Source organism: Panicum hallii, chromosome 9 (assembly GCF_002211085.1).
Source record: "Panicum hallii strain FIL2 chromosome 9, PHallii_v3.1, whole genome shotgun sequence".
In the NCBI taxonomy this organism is placed as follows: Eukaryota; Viridiplantae; Streptophyta; class Magnoliopsida; order Poales; family Poaceae; genus Panicum; species Panicum hallii.
This window is the reverse complement of record NC_038050.1, coordinates 72,543,808-72,558,554: the sequence shown is the minus strand read 5'-3', so window position 1 is coordinate 72,558,554 and position 14,747 is coordinate 72,543,808. Positions and strand designations below refer to the sequence as shown.

General features: G+C 47.7%; 2 protein-coding genes across 3 annotated transcripts; one reads left to right on the top strand and one right to left on the bottom strand.

Moving 5' to 3' along the window:
• Positions 1 to 6,361: 6,361 nt before the first annotated feature.
• Positions 6,362 to 9,450, bottom strand: LOC112875902 (beta-carotene 3-hydroxylase, chloroplastic-like). Of its 2 annotated transcripts, none has more exons than XM_025939906.1 (6): positions 8,174 to 9,450; positions 8,030 to 8,089; positions 7,737 to 7,943; positions 7,146 to 7,286; positions 7,005 to 7,061; positions 6,362 to 6,884 (listed from the first exon to the last, which is right to left on the bottom strand). In XM_025939906.1, the coding sequence occupies exons 1-6, from the start codon at positions 8,528 to 8,530 to the stop codon at positions 6,795 to 6,797; spliced, it is 912 nt and encodes a 303-aa protein (XP_025795691.1). In that variant the 5' UTR covers positions 8,531 to 9,450; the 3' UTR covers positions 6,362 to 6,794. The 2 variants fall into 2 exon arrangements, with proteins under 2 accessions (XP_025795691.1, XP_025795692.1); XM_025939907.1 differs by having other exon boundaries at positions 7,161 to 7,286; positions 8,174 to 8,530.
• Positions 8,029 to 14,649, top strand: LOC112875907. The gene is made up of 5 exons (XM_025939911.1): positions 8,029 to 8,257; positions 13,485 to 13,756; positions 13,874 to 13,898; positions 13,983 to 14,076; positions 14,479 to 14,649. The coding sequence occupies exons 2-5, from the start codon at positions 13,652 to 13,654 to the stop codon at positions 14,624 to 14,626; spliced, it is 372 nt and encodes a 123-aa protein (XP_025795696.1). The 5' UTR covers positions 8,029 to 8,257; positions 13,485 to 13,651; the 3' UTR covers positions 14,627 to 14,649.
• Positions 14,650 to 14,747: the final 98 nt, after the last annotated feature.

Genomic DNA, 14,747 nt, shown 5'->3' with positions numbered 1-14,747 from the left:
ATCAAACCTTCGAGTTACTAGGTATTCCTTCTTTAATATAAGGATACACAGCTCTCTTGCATATTTGAGCAAAACTTTACTAGGTATTCTAATGCTTTTACTTTGCGACAACAACTTCTCAGAACAACTCTTAGTTTCTTCCTCTTAGTTTCTTCTTTTCCTTTTATTTATACTACCCTCTAGTATCATAGCTACTTGGATGGGTTACTTTGTCCCACATATAACCCTTTGTCCCAATTCATGTTTTTTTTTTGGCTCCTCAACCAAACAGGCTTTCACCTATAACAATAAAAATGATCTTTGCTCCTACCGTAGTATTGACAAACATTAGCTATGGGATCTGTATTGTTGAGCATTGGCTTTCATCAAGTCTACTCGGTCAGGGCAATTGAACATGCTGCCAACCAATCTTGTCATTTTTTGAGCAAACAGAGAGTCTACGCATACTCAAGTTGCTTTCCAGGCTCAATCTAATGGACACACAAATTCTTGCTGAATGTATACTGGGACTTGTGTAATTTAACTAAAAGCTTGTTTTGATTTGTAATCGTGTTTGCTTTGAGTTTGAGTGCCCCCCAATTTGATTATTTCATGTATTGCATAATTCATTGTATTTTGACGTACCTCTGTCAACAAACAGATTGCCATGATATTCTAAATTTCTGATAACACGTTTTTCACTGAAGTTTTCTTTTTCCGATTAGTTCATTGAAGTCATAAGGTGCTGTGATCAGTGAATATGGATCCCATGCTGTTCTAAATGTCTAATAGCCCTCTTGCATATTTTGTTATAGGTTTTAATCACTTGGTTTGATGTATTCTCTTGTCCTTTAGCTCTTATTTTGATGTCTTTGTTTGCAGGAACCTAATGGTGGATTTGAGAGAAGTACCTAATGGTGTGTTTGAGAGAAGTGGTGCCGGGAGCTTCTTAATTTCAATAAATATATGCTGGGTTGGCTACTTCGGGTACTTCATTTCAGTGCTTGGTCTGTATCCTTGTGCGACCGGTAGCTTAGGGTGTTCGTGTTGTCCTTGCTTCCTTGAGTTTCATTAATTATTACGTTATGGTGTAAAGTTAATTCGATGACTTCACAGAACGATGCATACAACTGCGTTTAAGTTAGTTAAAACTTAGGATAGTTAACTTAAGTGGTCCAACCGATTTATTTCCGCTGAGAGGAAAGTTAACCCGGCACCTACAGCGCACAAAAGCTTGAACTGCTATGTGCGCGTCTCAAAGGGCCTTGTAAGCCTGAAAGCTAAATAGGCCATGTGGGACATCAAATCACTGGGCAACAGCAGCCCATCCAATGGCAACGTGGGACGTAAAGTGGGTCAAACTTCGGCCCATCAAAGCCGGATAGGCATTAAATGGGTCAGATATGGGCCCAAACTTCAGCCCATGAAGCCCGACAGACACCAGATGTGTCAGATGTGGGCCCAAACTTCGGCCCACCAAAGCCCAAAAAACATCAAAGGGTCCAATATGGGCCAGATGCAGGCCCATCAAAGCCCAGAAGGCAGCAAGTGGGTTAAGATGGGCCCTATAAAGCCCAGAAGTTATCAAATGGGTCCAATATGGGCCAGATATAGGCCTGCTATGCCCGTTTGTGGGCCTTACTGGGCCATACTTCAGCCCATCGTGGGCTTTACTAGGCCGAAGTTTGGCCCACAAGACACCTAATGTCTCGACAGTGGGCGCATATGCTTTACCTTATGGGCCGTTCGTGGGCTTAGCTGCGGCCGTCTTACCTAGTAAGGGTCGGGAGTCCTATACATCTTCCGGAAGCTTTTTCTTCCCCACAAGATATATGGCTCATCCATCTTCCGGAAGCCACATAGGGACCCAGTAAGGCCTTGTCGTGCTGCTCCCTTGCTCAACGAAGACCTCATTAGGATCCCAATTAGCAAACTAGGTGTTTGTTCTATACCTCTAAAATATATGTTTGTTCTGTAGCGCCTGTACGATGCGTCAACACTAATGAGATGTCAATGAGGTCTCGTGATTCATATTATTCGGCCAACGTTGGATAACACCAGTTCACAAAAAAAACAGAAAAAAAAATGGGGCATCTTCAGGTTGCGCCAGACTTCAGTCCCTTTCCCTGACATGATGGGCACAGAACTGAACCTACCTGGCTACCTGCTCAGAAGCAGTCCACAGGTCACTGAGGTCAGTCGGCAATATCACAGGTTATTCAGTCATAAATGCTATTCGTAAGCTTGCCTTTCCTTTCACAGGATTGTCCATGACCACGCATCAGTATATACAGCGTTATGACTATCCTGCATTTCGGAAGCATGAAGCATCAGCTGTTGCCTGTTGGGTATCATCCAAAACTCTGTAAATAACACGCAACACTGACCATACATGATAACTGGGCATCAAGATTTTAGAATCGATAAAATACATACACACAAGATCTTAGAATTGATCTAATTACATTGCAATAGGCTCTATGACACTAGAGCAGTCAACATCCCAACTGGAGCCACAGGCTATACCTTTTTTAACGCCAAGCTGTTTCCAAACTACCATGTTTCTAGAAGCATTTAATCTTGGGGGGTGGGTACCATGTCCAGCAAATTAAAGGTTCTTTGAGTCACAAAATACTGAGGAGCACACTATTATACAGCCCCCACACCCTCAAGTAGAAGCATATGCTTTATAGAAAAGCTGTTTTGGACTAATTTCTAGAATTGAGAACTATGTCAAGTATTACAGGAGAGATTCTCAACTTCCAACTAAGATGTTAGTAAAAACAAAATGTCAAACACAGGAGGTAATTACTTCATAAATAACTTGTAGTTTATGCTACTGCAGATAGCAGAGTTTAGGCCACAAAGCGCAAGTTGGTTAGATATAGCACAACAAAAGGAATATTAAGTTTGGCAAGTGCTGATAATATCTTTTTGAAAAATATACTCCTACAAACTGGAGCAGGGCAACCTACCTCATCGAGGGGCCTATATCCTGACAAGGGCATTCTTGGTCCTTGGAAATTGTATGTGCTCCGGTCATCTCTAACATCCATTTAGTCGATGCTGCTTTTATGTTCACCTGGGGGAAGAAGACATCATAATATCATTATGTACAGCAAAGTAAAAGGTCAGTTAACAGAGTAAGACTCCTGCATGATGCCACCCCAACAGTTCAAAAGTTTGACAGTTTACGTTACTAATATTTACTGTCACTTGACAATGCATGGCAGGAATTGCTCCACCAGAACGTAAGTTCGACAGTTTGCCTAAATTCGGAAGTACCAAGCATTGTGCACATAAGTTTGAGTAGTTTGCCTACTAATATTTACTGTCACTCGTGAAAGCATTGCAACAAATGCTCCACCGGAAGATTTGAAGAACACTAAAATTGAAAATATTATATGATTATATGGCTGGGCAGCATAATCATTCCCCCTTCCCATACTAGAACATAGGATGAAATATTATATCCTCGCCATCTAAATTGGCTAACTGGCCTTCAACCTCCACCCTGGTAAAGCTGATATTGATAGTAAAGAAAACATTGACATAATTGGGCAAGTTTGAAAAAGGATGGCCAGCTATGACTAAAAGCTAGTTATTAGTGACAGTAATATTTGCAATAGTTATAGTAGAAGAAGAAGATCAGTAGGGTACAGGTACGTGGATATTTCATTTTCATGCGCTCCTATCCAAGGTTAAATTTTTTAGCATGTTCCAATCCTTTAAGTATCTCTTTATCTCCTCCTCCCATGTCAGGTTTGCCCGAACCTTGGCTCTCTTGAAACTATTTTTTTTTCCTTGTTCAACTAAAATCCATCGCAACACATTCATCTCAACTACGCTTAACTGCTAATAACAGCAGGAACAAAAAAAGAAAGAAATGGAAAAACTAAGGTATAAATAGCAGTGAATCAGACATGGTCATTTTGGTTCTTCACATTGAAATCATTCCTAGCCAATTTGGGTACTAATCATTTCGCGAAAGAAGTAAAAAGGAATGAAAATATATCATTGATAAGAGTAGTTTTGCTACGGGATACCTAAATGATGCTCTCTACAAAAGTTCAAGCAACTAGCATTGCTACCATTGATGCTCTGTATATTAACTTTTCACAAATTTTCCTTATACAAATTAATCGCCAGCTCTTCTTTTATTTTCTCAAAGTGTAAAGTTAGCAATGCACACCACAGAGCTGCAGATATGTTAAAGTACAGCCAAGAAAAACTTCACCAAAATGTTACAAACCAGAAAAGTTACAGCGCCTAGTATGCACAACCTTTTCATTACAGCTCAGTTCTTCATACGTTATTTAAGAACTACCATAAAGCCACAAAGGCCCAATCATATCAGAGACTACACTATACCACCACTTACAAATAGGATAGACACGACTCAAAGGTGATTCGTTCTCAAAGTAGAGTAGCCACCCGTGTGACAACAACTAAACCCACACAAGCACTAGCCGTGGTGTGACCGCATGATCTACTCATCAAGCATAACCAAAAAAAAAAATCAAGTGTGCCAGTATAACTATAAACCTATAGAAAAAGAGGTTGATGCTCAAACAGATAAACATACCATTCTATGTGTAATTTTAAACATACAAACTGCATTATGACTTCGGCGTCCAAAGTGATTAGCAGAATTACTACAGCTAGGCATGTTTTGAACCCACAACCACTAGGTTGGTGAAATTACCATACATAGATGTCTGACCCATTCCAACAAACAACCCCAACCAATCCAGTCCAGGACAACAACAGCCCCAAGTACCCTGATTCGACAGCACATTATAAACCAAAGCCAATCTGGCCTTAAACAACACGGGATTGTGCGTAACAAAACGATTCAATAGAGATTCGGAGGCTAACGTGGATCGTAGCCCAATTGGCACTCGAACGCAGATACAGGTCACACGAATCACGCACAATCCGCCCCATCGAAATCGAACACCAGAATTAGAACGAATTCCATTAAGTAGGGTTCGAAAAAAAAAGCACGGGATTGCAACGTACCCATGGAGGCGCCACGGCAAAGGCGACGGGGTATCTCACGTCGCCGCCGTGCTCCATCAGTTGCGCCGAGACCCCATGAAAGCGTCCCTCGGCAGGGAGGTCGCGCCTTCCCCATTTGGGTTGGCGGGCGAAGCGGCGCGGAGAAGCCGCGGAGTTCCCTCCCCAATCGTCCTCGCTCGATTTCTAAGCAGCGAAGGCGTAGGGGGTCGCCTCCGTCTCCCACCAGCTGCGCGGAGGTGTCCCTCAGCGGAGAGGCCGCCGCCTTCCCCATTAGGGTTGGCGGGCGAAGCGGCGCGGAGAAGCCGAGTCGTTCGCCGCGGAGCTCCCTCCCCAATCGCCGGGTCCTCGCTCGATTGCTAGAGCTTGGGAGTGAAGAGAGAAGCGGCGAAGGCGTAGCGCGGTGGTGTCTCTCGGCGGAGAGGCCGCCGCCTTCCCCCATGGAGCCCTAGCTCGTTGGGCTTAGGAACCTCAAGGAGGGACACCTATTACTAGGATCACCAGGGTGGTCGCACGGCGAGGCCGAGGGAACCAAGTCCTCTCGGCGGCGCGTGGTTCCTTCTCTCGATCGCCGCCATCTCCATTGGCAAGAGAGGAGAGGCGTTTGGGGGCGGGGCGGGCCCGGGGGGAAGAAGCCTCGGCTCGATTCGATCCCCTTGGAACTGGAAGATGCAGCCGCAGGCAAGGCAGCAGCAGCCTCTTACGGTCTTTTCTGGACTGACGGGCCCCAAGATGGGCCACTGGCATGGGCTTTGCATAACGTGTAATAGAAGGCCCATCAGGGCGACAAACTCGCTCACTCACTCTCATAAAAGAAAAAAGAAAAAAAAAGAGGCTCTTCCCCATATTGTACAGGCTGCAATTCACAGTCCAAGTGTTAAAAACAAACCGAAGTGTTGCTTAGTGAGACGCCAGCAAGGTGGGCCGACAATCAGCCGCAAACTCTGACAGTCTAACAGCGCCTGCGATCTGATCAAGGCGATCTCGTCCCATGTTCCGCATTGAAAAGGCAAGAGTATCACGAGGAGGATCCTCGTCACATGCGTATGCTGATACTGATATTATGCCAATCAAGGCATGCAGCGTCCAGTTTCTTAAATGAGACGATCAGGAGGAGGCGATTTTTAAGGCCCCACGTCCCTCCCAGCGACCCAGACCCAACTCCCAATTGTCAGTTCAGTGCTGATCACCTGCCCCGTGCAGCAGCGCACCTGTTCCACCGGCGGCCAGCAACAGCACGATCACGGTTCCGGCGATCACCAACAATGCCACGACCACTGGTTGGTTGCATGTGGTGGGCAAGCTCGTACAAGATCCGACACGACCTGACCGTTAGCAATGTTGCAGGAAAGAAAGAGTGTGGTGAATGCCAGCGCGAGAATTTTCCAGTGTATAGCAAAGGAGGGCCACTGTCAGCGGCGCGACATCGCTGTACAATCCATACAGATACAGAGGACTACTACACTCGCTGTCAGCATTAGCCGAGGTAAGCATGAATCAACCCTAGCAGTAGCACGGGCAGTATGCTTGTGCTCCACCGTCCGTCCCATCCCAATCACGCACGAGCTGCCACCTGTAACTAAATTATTCCTCTGCTCTGCTATTGCTAATGACAGGACAGGAAGGAGACACACGCGCGCGCGCGCTAGAAGATGGTATGTATAAGGGCAGGGCTACATTACTACATCAAAGCACTAGAAGATGTGAAAAGATCTAATGTGAAAGCAGAAGATGCAAAAAAAAAAACAGCGGAATGCGCTGCTTCAGGTGTATAGCAGGCAGGCAGCTCTTGCCTCTTATTGCATGGCATCTGAGGTCCCTTTCCTCTTGATCCTCTTCTTGATCTCCTTCTCCAGCTCCTCAGTCCCTCCCACCTCCTTCAGCTCCTGCAGGTCACAGTCAACAAAAATTACCAAATTTCAATCCGAAACCCGCACAATGGAACTGATGGTATGAAGCATGAATGAATACTACAGTAGCTGAGTTGAATTTGAATCCAAACCAACCTTGGGGCCGAGGAACAGGCCGTAGGGCACGCCCTGGAACTTGTCCATGTGGTGAATCTGCAGGCAGCAACGGACAGGAGCAGTCAAGAGGCAGATCCCGGCTGGTGAACGGAAACTGTTGCGGTTGGGTAGGACACACACAGGGCCGGACATGACCTGATGGGCGGCGGCGACACGCCGGAAGTAGGGCACGTTCTCGATGGGCCCCACGGGGAAGCGGCGGTGGACGAGGCCGTCGTGCACGAACATGTACGCCATCCCGAACAGCGTGATCCCCAGGCCCTGCAGACCAGACGCAACGCACGGGCACGTCAGGCAGAGCCGTCATCCATGTGCGGGCAGAGCCTTGTTTGGCGACGCAACGTCACAGCAGAAACAGCTGCGCCAACGCCTTACGCCATAGTAGGTATAGGTTCATCGCTACGAGATCGCGTCAAGATCTCTCTTTTCTTTTTCTGATCGTAACTCCACGGAAAAATCTTGCCAGTGTTGTGGTAACTGCTCTCTCTGCCAGCTTTTTGACCGTTGAGTCACTTCGCCCGGGCGGCCACCGGCCGTGGATGTGGACGTCATGCGCTAATGATTTGTATTTATTTTTTTTTGAGAAATGAAGGATTTGTAAATTTGCTACCACGTTGAGCACGCTTGGTCAAATTCTAATGTTTTATGGGGACGGGCGAGAAAGCAACGCGGTAGTAAAAAATCGAGAGGGGTTGGTTGTTGACCACTCACCGCGCCGAAGCAGAGGCCGGGGACGAGGCCGCGGTTGAAGAAGCCGTAGGCCAGGAGCGACATGGCCGGCACGGCGTTGACGATGGCGAAGACGTCGTTGAGCTCGAAGGGCCCGTCGTGGGGGCGATGGTGGGACTCGTGCATGTGCCACAGCGACGCGTGCCACAGCGCCCGGTGCGCCCACCGCGCCCAGAATTCCATTCCGACCTGCAGCCACCAACGGCCAATCCATCTCATGGTGCAGAAGCGCGACGGGCGTGCCGCGTGGCCCGCCGAAAGCAGTCGTCACTTACCGCGGCGCCCACCGAAAGCGCGAAGGTGCCCACCATTTCCGTCACCGGGATCTCGCCACCCTGATCAACCCACCCAGCCGGAAGAAAAGGCATCAGCGAGTGGCGCGGAATCGCCGCGGTGGCGAGAGGGGCGTGCGTGCGTACCTCCATTTGCCAGGCGAAGCGGTAGTAGACGGCGGCGGCGGCCATGGACGTGATCCCGAGGCTGGACATCACCGCCGCCACCAGGTACGTCCGCCGCTCCGACTGCTTCCGCGCCGCGCGCTCCGACACCGCTCGCCGCGTGGCCTCGCCTTCGCCACCGTCCGCCGCCTCGCCGGCGACGACGGCCTCGTCGTCCGCCCCGACGCGCGCGCGCGGGCGCACCGGGAGGGGCGCGAGCACCACCAGCCGCGGCGCCGCGCGGGACACCGACGCGGCCAGCCGGGGGGCCCGGAGGCGCGAGGCGGCGACCGGGAATGGAGCCGCCGCCGCCGCCGCCACCAGCCTCGCAACGGCCATGGCGAGCCGTGTGCAGGCAGGCGGTCACCAGTGAGTGAAGGGGACGGGCAGTGGCTGGACAGAGATCGCTGGTTCCGCGCCGGCCCCGACTAGTTTGGGGCGCGTGGGTGTACGTGCGGTCGGCCTCGGTGCACGGGATGTGCGGGCGACGGAGGACAAACAAGTGGGCCGGAGTCGTCGTCGTCGTTGGCAGGAGGCAGCGAGTCAACAGCTCGCGGGCATGGAAATCCGGGACGAGCGCCGGCCGGAGCGGCCGCGGCTGCCTGCCTTTTTATACTAGGATCGCGATGCGAGCTGACTCACCTCCCCTGCCTTTCTACGGCCAGCTCTGCTTGCTCCATATATATTTTTGGAAGGGAATGAAAGCCGCATCGTCGTCTAGTGTTATCTGTTGGGAGTAGCACTATTCCCTGGCCGTGAGTGGAAGATTTATCAGGTCAGGTCGAGCCGTGCCTGCCTGCCTGACGCATCAGGTCAGGTCTGCGTGCGTCGCTGTCGACCTGTCGTCCGCGGCCGCGCCAGGTGCTCAGCCTCACGGCGAGGGCCATTGGAGGGAGGGAGAGAGCGCGCCGTGCCCCCGGGGCGAGGCCCATCCGGGTAGGGAGGGCCGTGAGGGGCAGTAGGTGCAGGCAGCCTAGCCACCGCGGGCAGTGGAAAAGGACACCGCGCGCACATGGCCGGGCGGCGGGCACGCCGCACCACGTGGCGGGGACGCACGGCTGCATGCCGCGGCCACTAGCGCCGACCTGCGCCGCGGCCATACCCGCCCGGTTCGGGAACCTGTCGACCGGACCCCCCCTGGCCTGTCCTCTTCCACAGGCCGCAGTGCCTTCTTCCTCCTCCGGGTAAGCCGCAGTTCACCGGCAAGGAAAGCTCATGGCGACTATACAAGGATCGGGGGGGCGACGACGCGGGCGCGGCCGAGCTCTTCCGTCCGGACACCTGTGGTGATCGATGAGGGGCGGCGATAGTGGTGGCGATCGAACGGAAGGAAAGCGAGGTGGTGTGAGTGCGAGTGGCCTTCATGGTGGGTGGCGACGGCGACGCGGGCGCGCGACAGGAGCGAGCGAGCGAGCGAGCGGGCGCCCTAGTGGCGCTGCCCGCCGCGCCGCGTTTGCTCGGGCACGCCGACACGTAACTCGCCTCCATTGGCGCACGTAGCAGCAGCCTCTCATCCGATCGGGGTCAAAACCGAGAGCGATTGATTCATCGGCCGCCCGGGGAGCTTTTCGTTGATCAGGATGGAATGATGGATGTGCTCCTTGCCTTGGCCTTGTTGGATGGGGGACACACAGGAGTGGAGGACTGGAGGTCGCTGCTGAAGGCTCCACGTTGCCATGCGCAGTTTCCTCATACGGCTATGCTCTGTGCAGCGAGAGCGATCATTCATGGTCGTGGGTGCCAGGACCTGGACGAAAAGCAATGACCGAGTGGGGAATATTTTTGCGACGTGTGATTGGGACGTGGCGCTGATGTGGCAAACGAGAAGATATTTTCCTTGGCTGGTCGATCAACTGACGAGTGCCTTGCGCGCGCGTAAAGTGTCTTTTAATTCCATTTGGCAATTTATTTTTAGTTTGCATTAAATAAATTCAGGTAGAGTGAAGGGATTTAAACTGCAGAGTATATACATGTGGTGTACACATTGGTATGCAGATAAACATACATAGGTAAATATATATAAAACAAATTGATGAAGGGTGCATATCTTTTATCAAAAGCTGCAACAATGACATTATCTTGGATCCTAATCTCAACCTCAGTTTTTTTCATGCTCTCATCTTAAGTACTAGTTACTTGTAACTGTAGTACATCGTTATATTCCTAATTTGTCAGGACCAAAATGTCTAAAGATATACACTGTTTTGTAAATCAAATCTAAACAGACAAATGTGTAAAAAGGCTCAGTTTCCAAGTATAGCATTATATTAGCTATTAATCAATGGAGCATGATGATTATTCTGCAAGAAAATCAAATTAGTTCAAATACAGCTATGGTAGTTTGGACACGGACTACAAATTTAACATAAAGATCATGATTAATTGGGCGCGCCATTGATTAACCATTACTGAATTCAGCATTACTTTCTGTAAATGCAACTAATTATTCTGCAATTAACTGCGTGATAATCTTTATTTACTAAGAAAGGATTCTCTATTTTTGCATTCACAGGAAATAAGTGCATAGTGAAATCCATCAGAAGTAGCAGGGCTAGAACTCAATGTATTTAATAATCTCAAATATAGACATATTATGTGACAGTTCGATAATAATAGGTTGCTAACATGTAGATGGAGTATGTAGCAGGCCTGGTCTCTCTTTTTTTTTTTTGCCCTTTTAGCATGTGGCACAGGAATGCCAACCCAAAGAATGAAACATGAAAATTAGAAAGGCCTGAGCAAGCAATAACACAACAACAACAACAACAACTTAGCCTTTTGTCTCAAGCAAGTTGGGGTAGGCTAGAGATGAAACCCATAGAAAACAAGAATAAGAAACACAAAAAGGGCACAAGCCAAAGGAAGAGTTAGGAGTTAAACAAAAAGTAACAAAAATCACGGTTCAGGTACGTTAATTGCTAGTCTCCAAGCGTTCCTATCCATAGCTAATTTCTTAGCGATATTCCACTCCTTAAGGTCTCTCTTAACCGTCTCGTCCCAAGTTAGTCTAGGTCTACCTCTACCTCTCTTAACATTATCGCCCCGCTTTAAAACTCCACTACGCACCGGCGCCTTGGGAGGCCTCCGTTGTACATGTCCAAACCATCTCAACCGATGTTGGATCAACTTCTTCTCGATAGGTGCCACCCTGACCCTATCTCGAATCTCTTCGTTCCGGACTCTATCCCTTCTTGTATGCCCGCAGAACCAACGCAGCATATGCATCTCTGCTACACTCAGTTGCTGGACATGTCGCCTTTTTGTAGGCCAACATTCGGCACCGTATAACATCGCCGGGCGAATCGCCGTCCTATAGAACTTACCTTTTAGCCTCTGTGGCACCTTCTTATCACAGAGGACGCCCGAAGCCTGCCGCCACTTCAACCAACCAGCTGAAATTCTATGTCTAACATCTTCATCAATGTCTCCATCTTTCTGAAGCATTGATCCTAGATACCGGAAAATATCCTTCTTAGCCACCACTTGACCCTCGAGGCTAACGTCCCCATCCTCATGCCTAGTCGGGCTAAAGTCGCACATCATATACTCGGTCTTGGTCCTACTCAACCTGAACCCCCTCGACTCTAACGTGTGTCTCCACAGCTCTAACTTCATATTAACCCCTGCCCTACTCTCGTCAACTAGCACCACATCATCAGCAAAGAGCATACACCAAGGGATATCACCCTGTATGTCCCTTGTGACCTCATCCATCACCAAAGCAAATAGATAAGGGCTCAATGCTGACCCCTGATGTAGTCCTATTTTAATTGGAAAGTCACTGGTATCGCCATCACATGTTCGAACACAAGTCATCGCATCCTTGTACATATCCTTGATGAGGGTAATATACTTAGTTGGGACGTTGTGTTTTACCAAGGCCCACCACATGACGTCTCTCGGTACTTTGTCATACGCCTTCTCTAGATCAATAAAGACCATGTGTAAGTCCTTCTTCTCCTCTCTATATCTCTCCATCAACTGTCGTACTAAGAAAATCGCCTCCATGGTCGACCTCCCAGGCATGAACCCAAACTGGTTTTGGGTCACCCTTATCAATCTTCTTAGACGATGCTCGATAACCCTCTCCCAAAGCTTCATCGTATGGCTCATCAGCTTAATCCCCCGGTAGTTAGTACAACTTTGAACATCTCCCTTGTTCTTGAAGATCGGTACTAATATACTTCTCCTCCGTTCCTCCGGCATCTTGTTTGACCGGAAAATTAGGTTAAAAAGCTTAGTTAACCATACTACCGCCCTCTCGCCCAGACATCTCCACACCTCAATGGGGATGCCATCGGGACCCATTGCTTTACCTCACTTCATCCTCTTCAGAGCCTCCCCGATCTCTGCCTCCTGAATCCTTCTCACAAAGCGTCTGTTGGTATCATCAAATGAGTCGTCCAACTCGAAGGTAGGACCCTCATTTTCCCCATTAAACAAATTGTCGAAGTATTCTCGCCATCTGTCCTTGATCTCCTCATCCTTCACCAGAAGTCGATCTGTCCCATCCTTGATGCATTTGATCTGGTTTATGTCCCTTGTCTTTCTCTCGCGAGCCCTAGCTATCCTATAAATGTCCTTCTCTCCTTCCTTCGTACCTAGCCGTTGATAAAGGTTATCAAAAGCCTGACCTTTCGCTACACTTACAGCTCGCTTTGCAGACCTCTTCGCTAATCTATAGCCCTCGATGTTAGTCGCACTCTTGTCGAGGTGAAGGCGTTTGAAACACTCCTTCTTCTCTCTAATAGCCCTGAGCAAGCAATAACAGACTGAAGAAAAGTAGCTCATGGTATCTGCCAATATCTTAAGCAGCATTGGAAGACACAACTCTCTCTCAAGGTGCTTTTGGAGGACCAATAAAACAAGAATAACGTACACACATAACTTAGTACGAATGGTGAACACTGCCTTATTTTTATAGACATCTACATTATCATTCAAGATCTAGAGAAATAGCTCTGCTAGGAATTTGATAATAAATTTATTGGCTGTAATTAACTTATTTAAGTCACAATGATATATTTCCTTCCTTTCCAGAACTGGGAGCCAATATGTCTCTGCGCCTAAGCTCTATTTGTATGTATAGTATATATAATTACTGGTTTGGTAAAATGCTGTTTTAGTATATCTAATCATATTTACCAGCTTCAGCCATGAATAATTCGTTAGCATCACGATGCAAATAATCTCTGGGATGAGCGGATGAACTGTGCTTTCTGTAATTTTGTTGCCTTGCATCCAATCATATTCACTATATTTACTGATCATACTATGAATAATACTGTTTTAGGGATGGGAAGAAGTTGAGGGCTTTGGCAAAGACAAACAGGGCGTAAAGGGTCATGTTAGGGTGAAAAACAAGCAGGATACTCTAGATCCGCTTCTCTTCTTCTAGAACTCCCCAAGGATACGCAGTAAAGAAGTTTTCTCCCTAAATGGCCACAGCCGAGTTTGCTGATGCATGACTCTGACATATATGCAGGTGTTGGTGTAGATAATCCTCGTGACAAATGGGTATATGATACCACCCAATTTGACAACATACTGAAGAAATTGAAAGTGGTATGTCACATAAAATTGCCATTTCAACTGCACCGTCTAAATTTCGATTTACAACGTCCAATAACTGTTCTGATCTTTCTCTTGTCCTTTGGTGGTTGTTTCTCTCTGCACAATTAGCAATCAGCTAAGCCTATTCAAGAAGGTATATCTTTCACATTGTTTTTACGTTCCCAATTTGTAATGTTCATATCAATTATACCCATCTTTTGCTTTCCCCTTTTCTCAGAAATTGCAGCTGTAAGTGATTCGCCTGACAGCACGCCCAAGAAAGATAAACCAGCAAATGTTGAAGTTACTAAAGTTACTCGACCTCAAGGAAGGTTGGTTTGTACCTGATTCTTAACATTTTGATTCCTCAACCTATTCATTCTCTCCTTTACATGATAACTTATTTTTTTTCCAGATACAAGAAAAGAGAGGGGGGGGGGGGGAAGAGTGAGCTCTTATTCAGCAATAGATCTTCAAGGCATACTTGTGAGCGATGGATCTTTTTATCTGTGGTTATTTCGTTCTTAGATAATCTGGCAATCATCCGTGATCATCTGTTTCTTGAACTATGTGTTGGTTTTTGTCTAACTCAAGTTTTTTAAGAGTGATAACTGATAAGTACTAATCTGCTGGATTTCACTGCTTGCACTTGAAATTTAGCTACAGTACTCGCCAATAAGATTTTTAAATTATCTGCCTTGTTATGATCTCTGAAGCAACTTGTCTCGGCACAGGTACGCAAAAATGAAGATAATTGCCAAGTGGATCAGAAACCTGAACCATTATGTTTGGATGAACCTGATCCTATCATTTGCCCTGATGCAGGTCAGCTCTTACCTTTGTTTCTTCTCTAATGGGCTTCATTGTGTACCAAGTTACTAACTTCGTTGAGGTTTTAGTAACTTGCTTTATCGATTCTTTGCTGGTTCAGTATCCCAAGCTGAAGATGTGAACTGGTGGGGGAATAAGTTTGGATTCGTATCAGGAGGGTTTCTAGGAGCAA

What these genes read in the sequence shown, in the direction of transcription:
- LOC112875902 (XM_025939906.1), bottom strand. Translation starts at nt 8,530, where the DNA reads ATGGCCGTTGCGAGGCTGGTGGCGGCGGCGGCGGCGGCTCCATTCCCG. An exon ending in ATCAGGTCATGTCCGGCCCT is followed by an intron (nt 7,062 to 7,145) that starts GTGTGTGTCCTA and finishes TGCTGCCTGCAG; the next exon opens with ATTCACCACATGGACAAGTT. An exon ending in GCCTGTTCCTCGGCCCCAAG is followed by an intron (nt 6,885 to 7,004) that starts GTTGGTTTGGAT and finishes TGTGACCTGCAG; the next exon opens with GAGCTGAAGGAGGTGGGAGG.
- LOC112875907 (XM_025939911.1), top strand. Translation starts at nt 13,652, where the DNA reads ATGCATGACTCTGACATATATGCAGGTGTTGGTGTAGATAATCCTCGT. An exon ending in TACTGAAGAAATTGAAAGTG is followed by an intron (nt 13,757 to 13,873) that starts GTATGTCACATA and finishes CTGCACAATTAG; the next exon opens with CAATCAGCTAAGCCTATTCA. An exon ending in AGCTAAGCCTATTCAAGAAG is followed by an intron (nt 13,899 to 13,982) that starts GTATATCTTTCA and finishes CCCTTTTCTCAG; the next exon opens with AAATTGCAGCTGTAAGTGAT.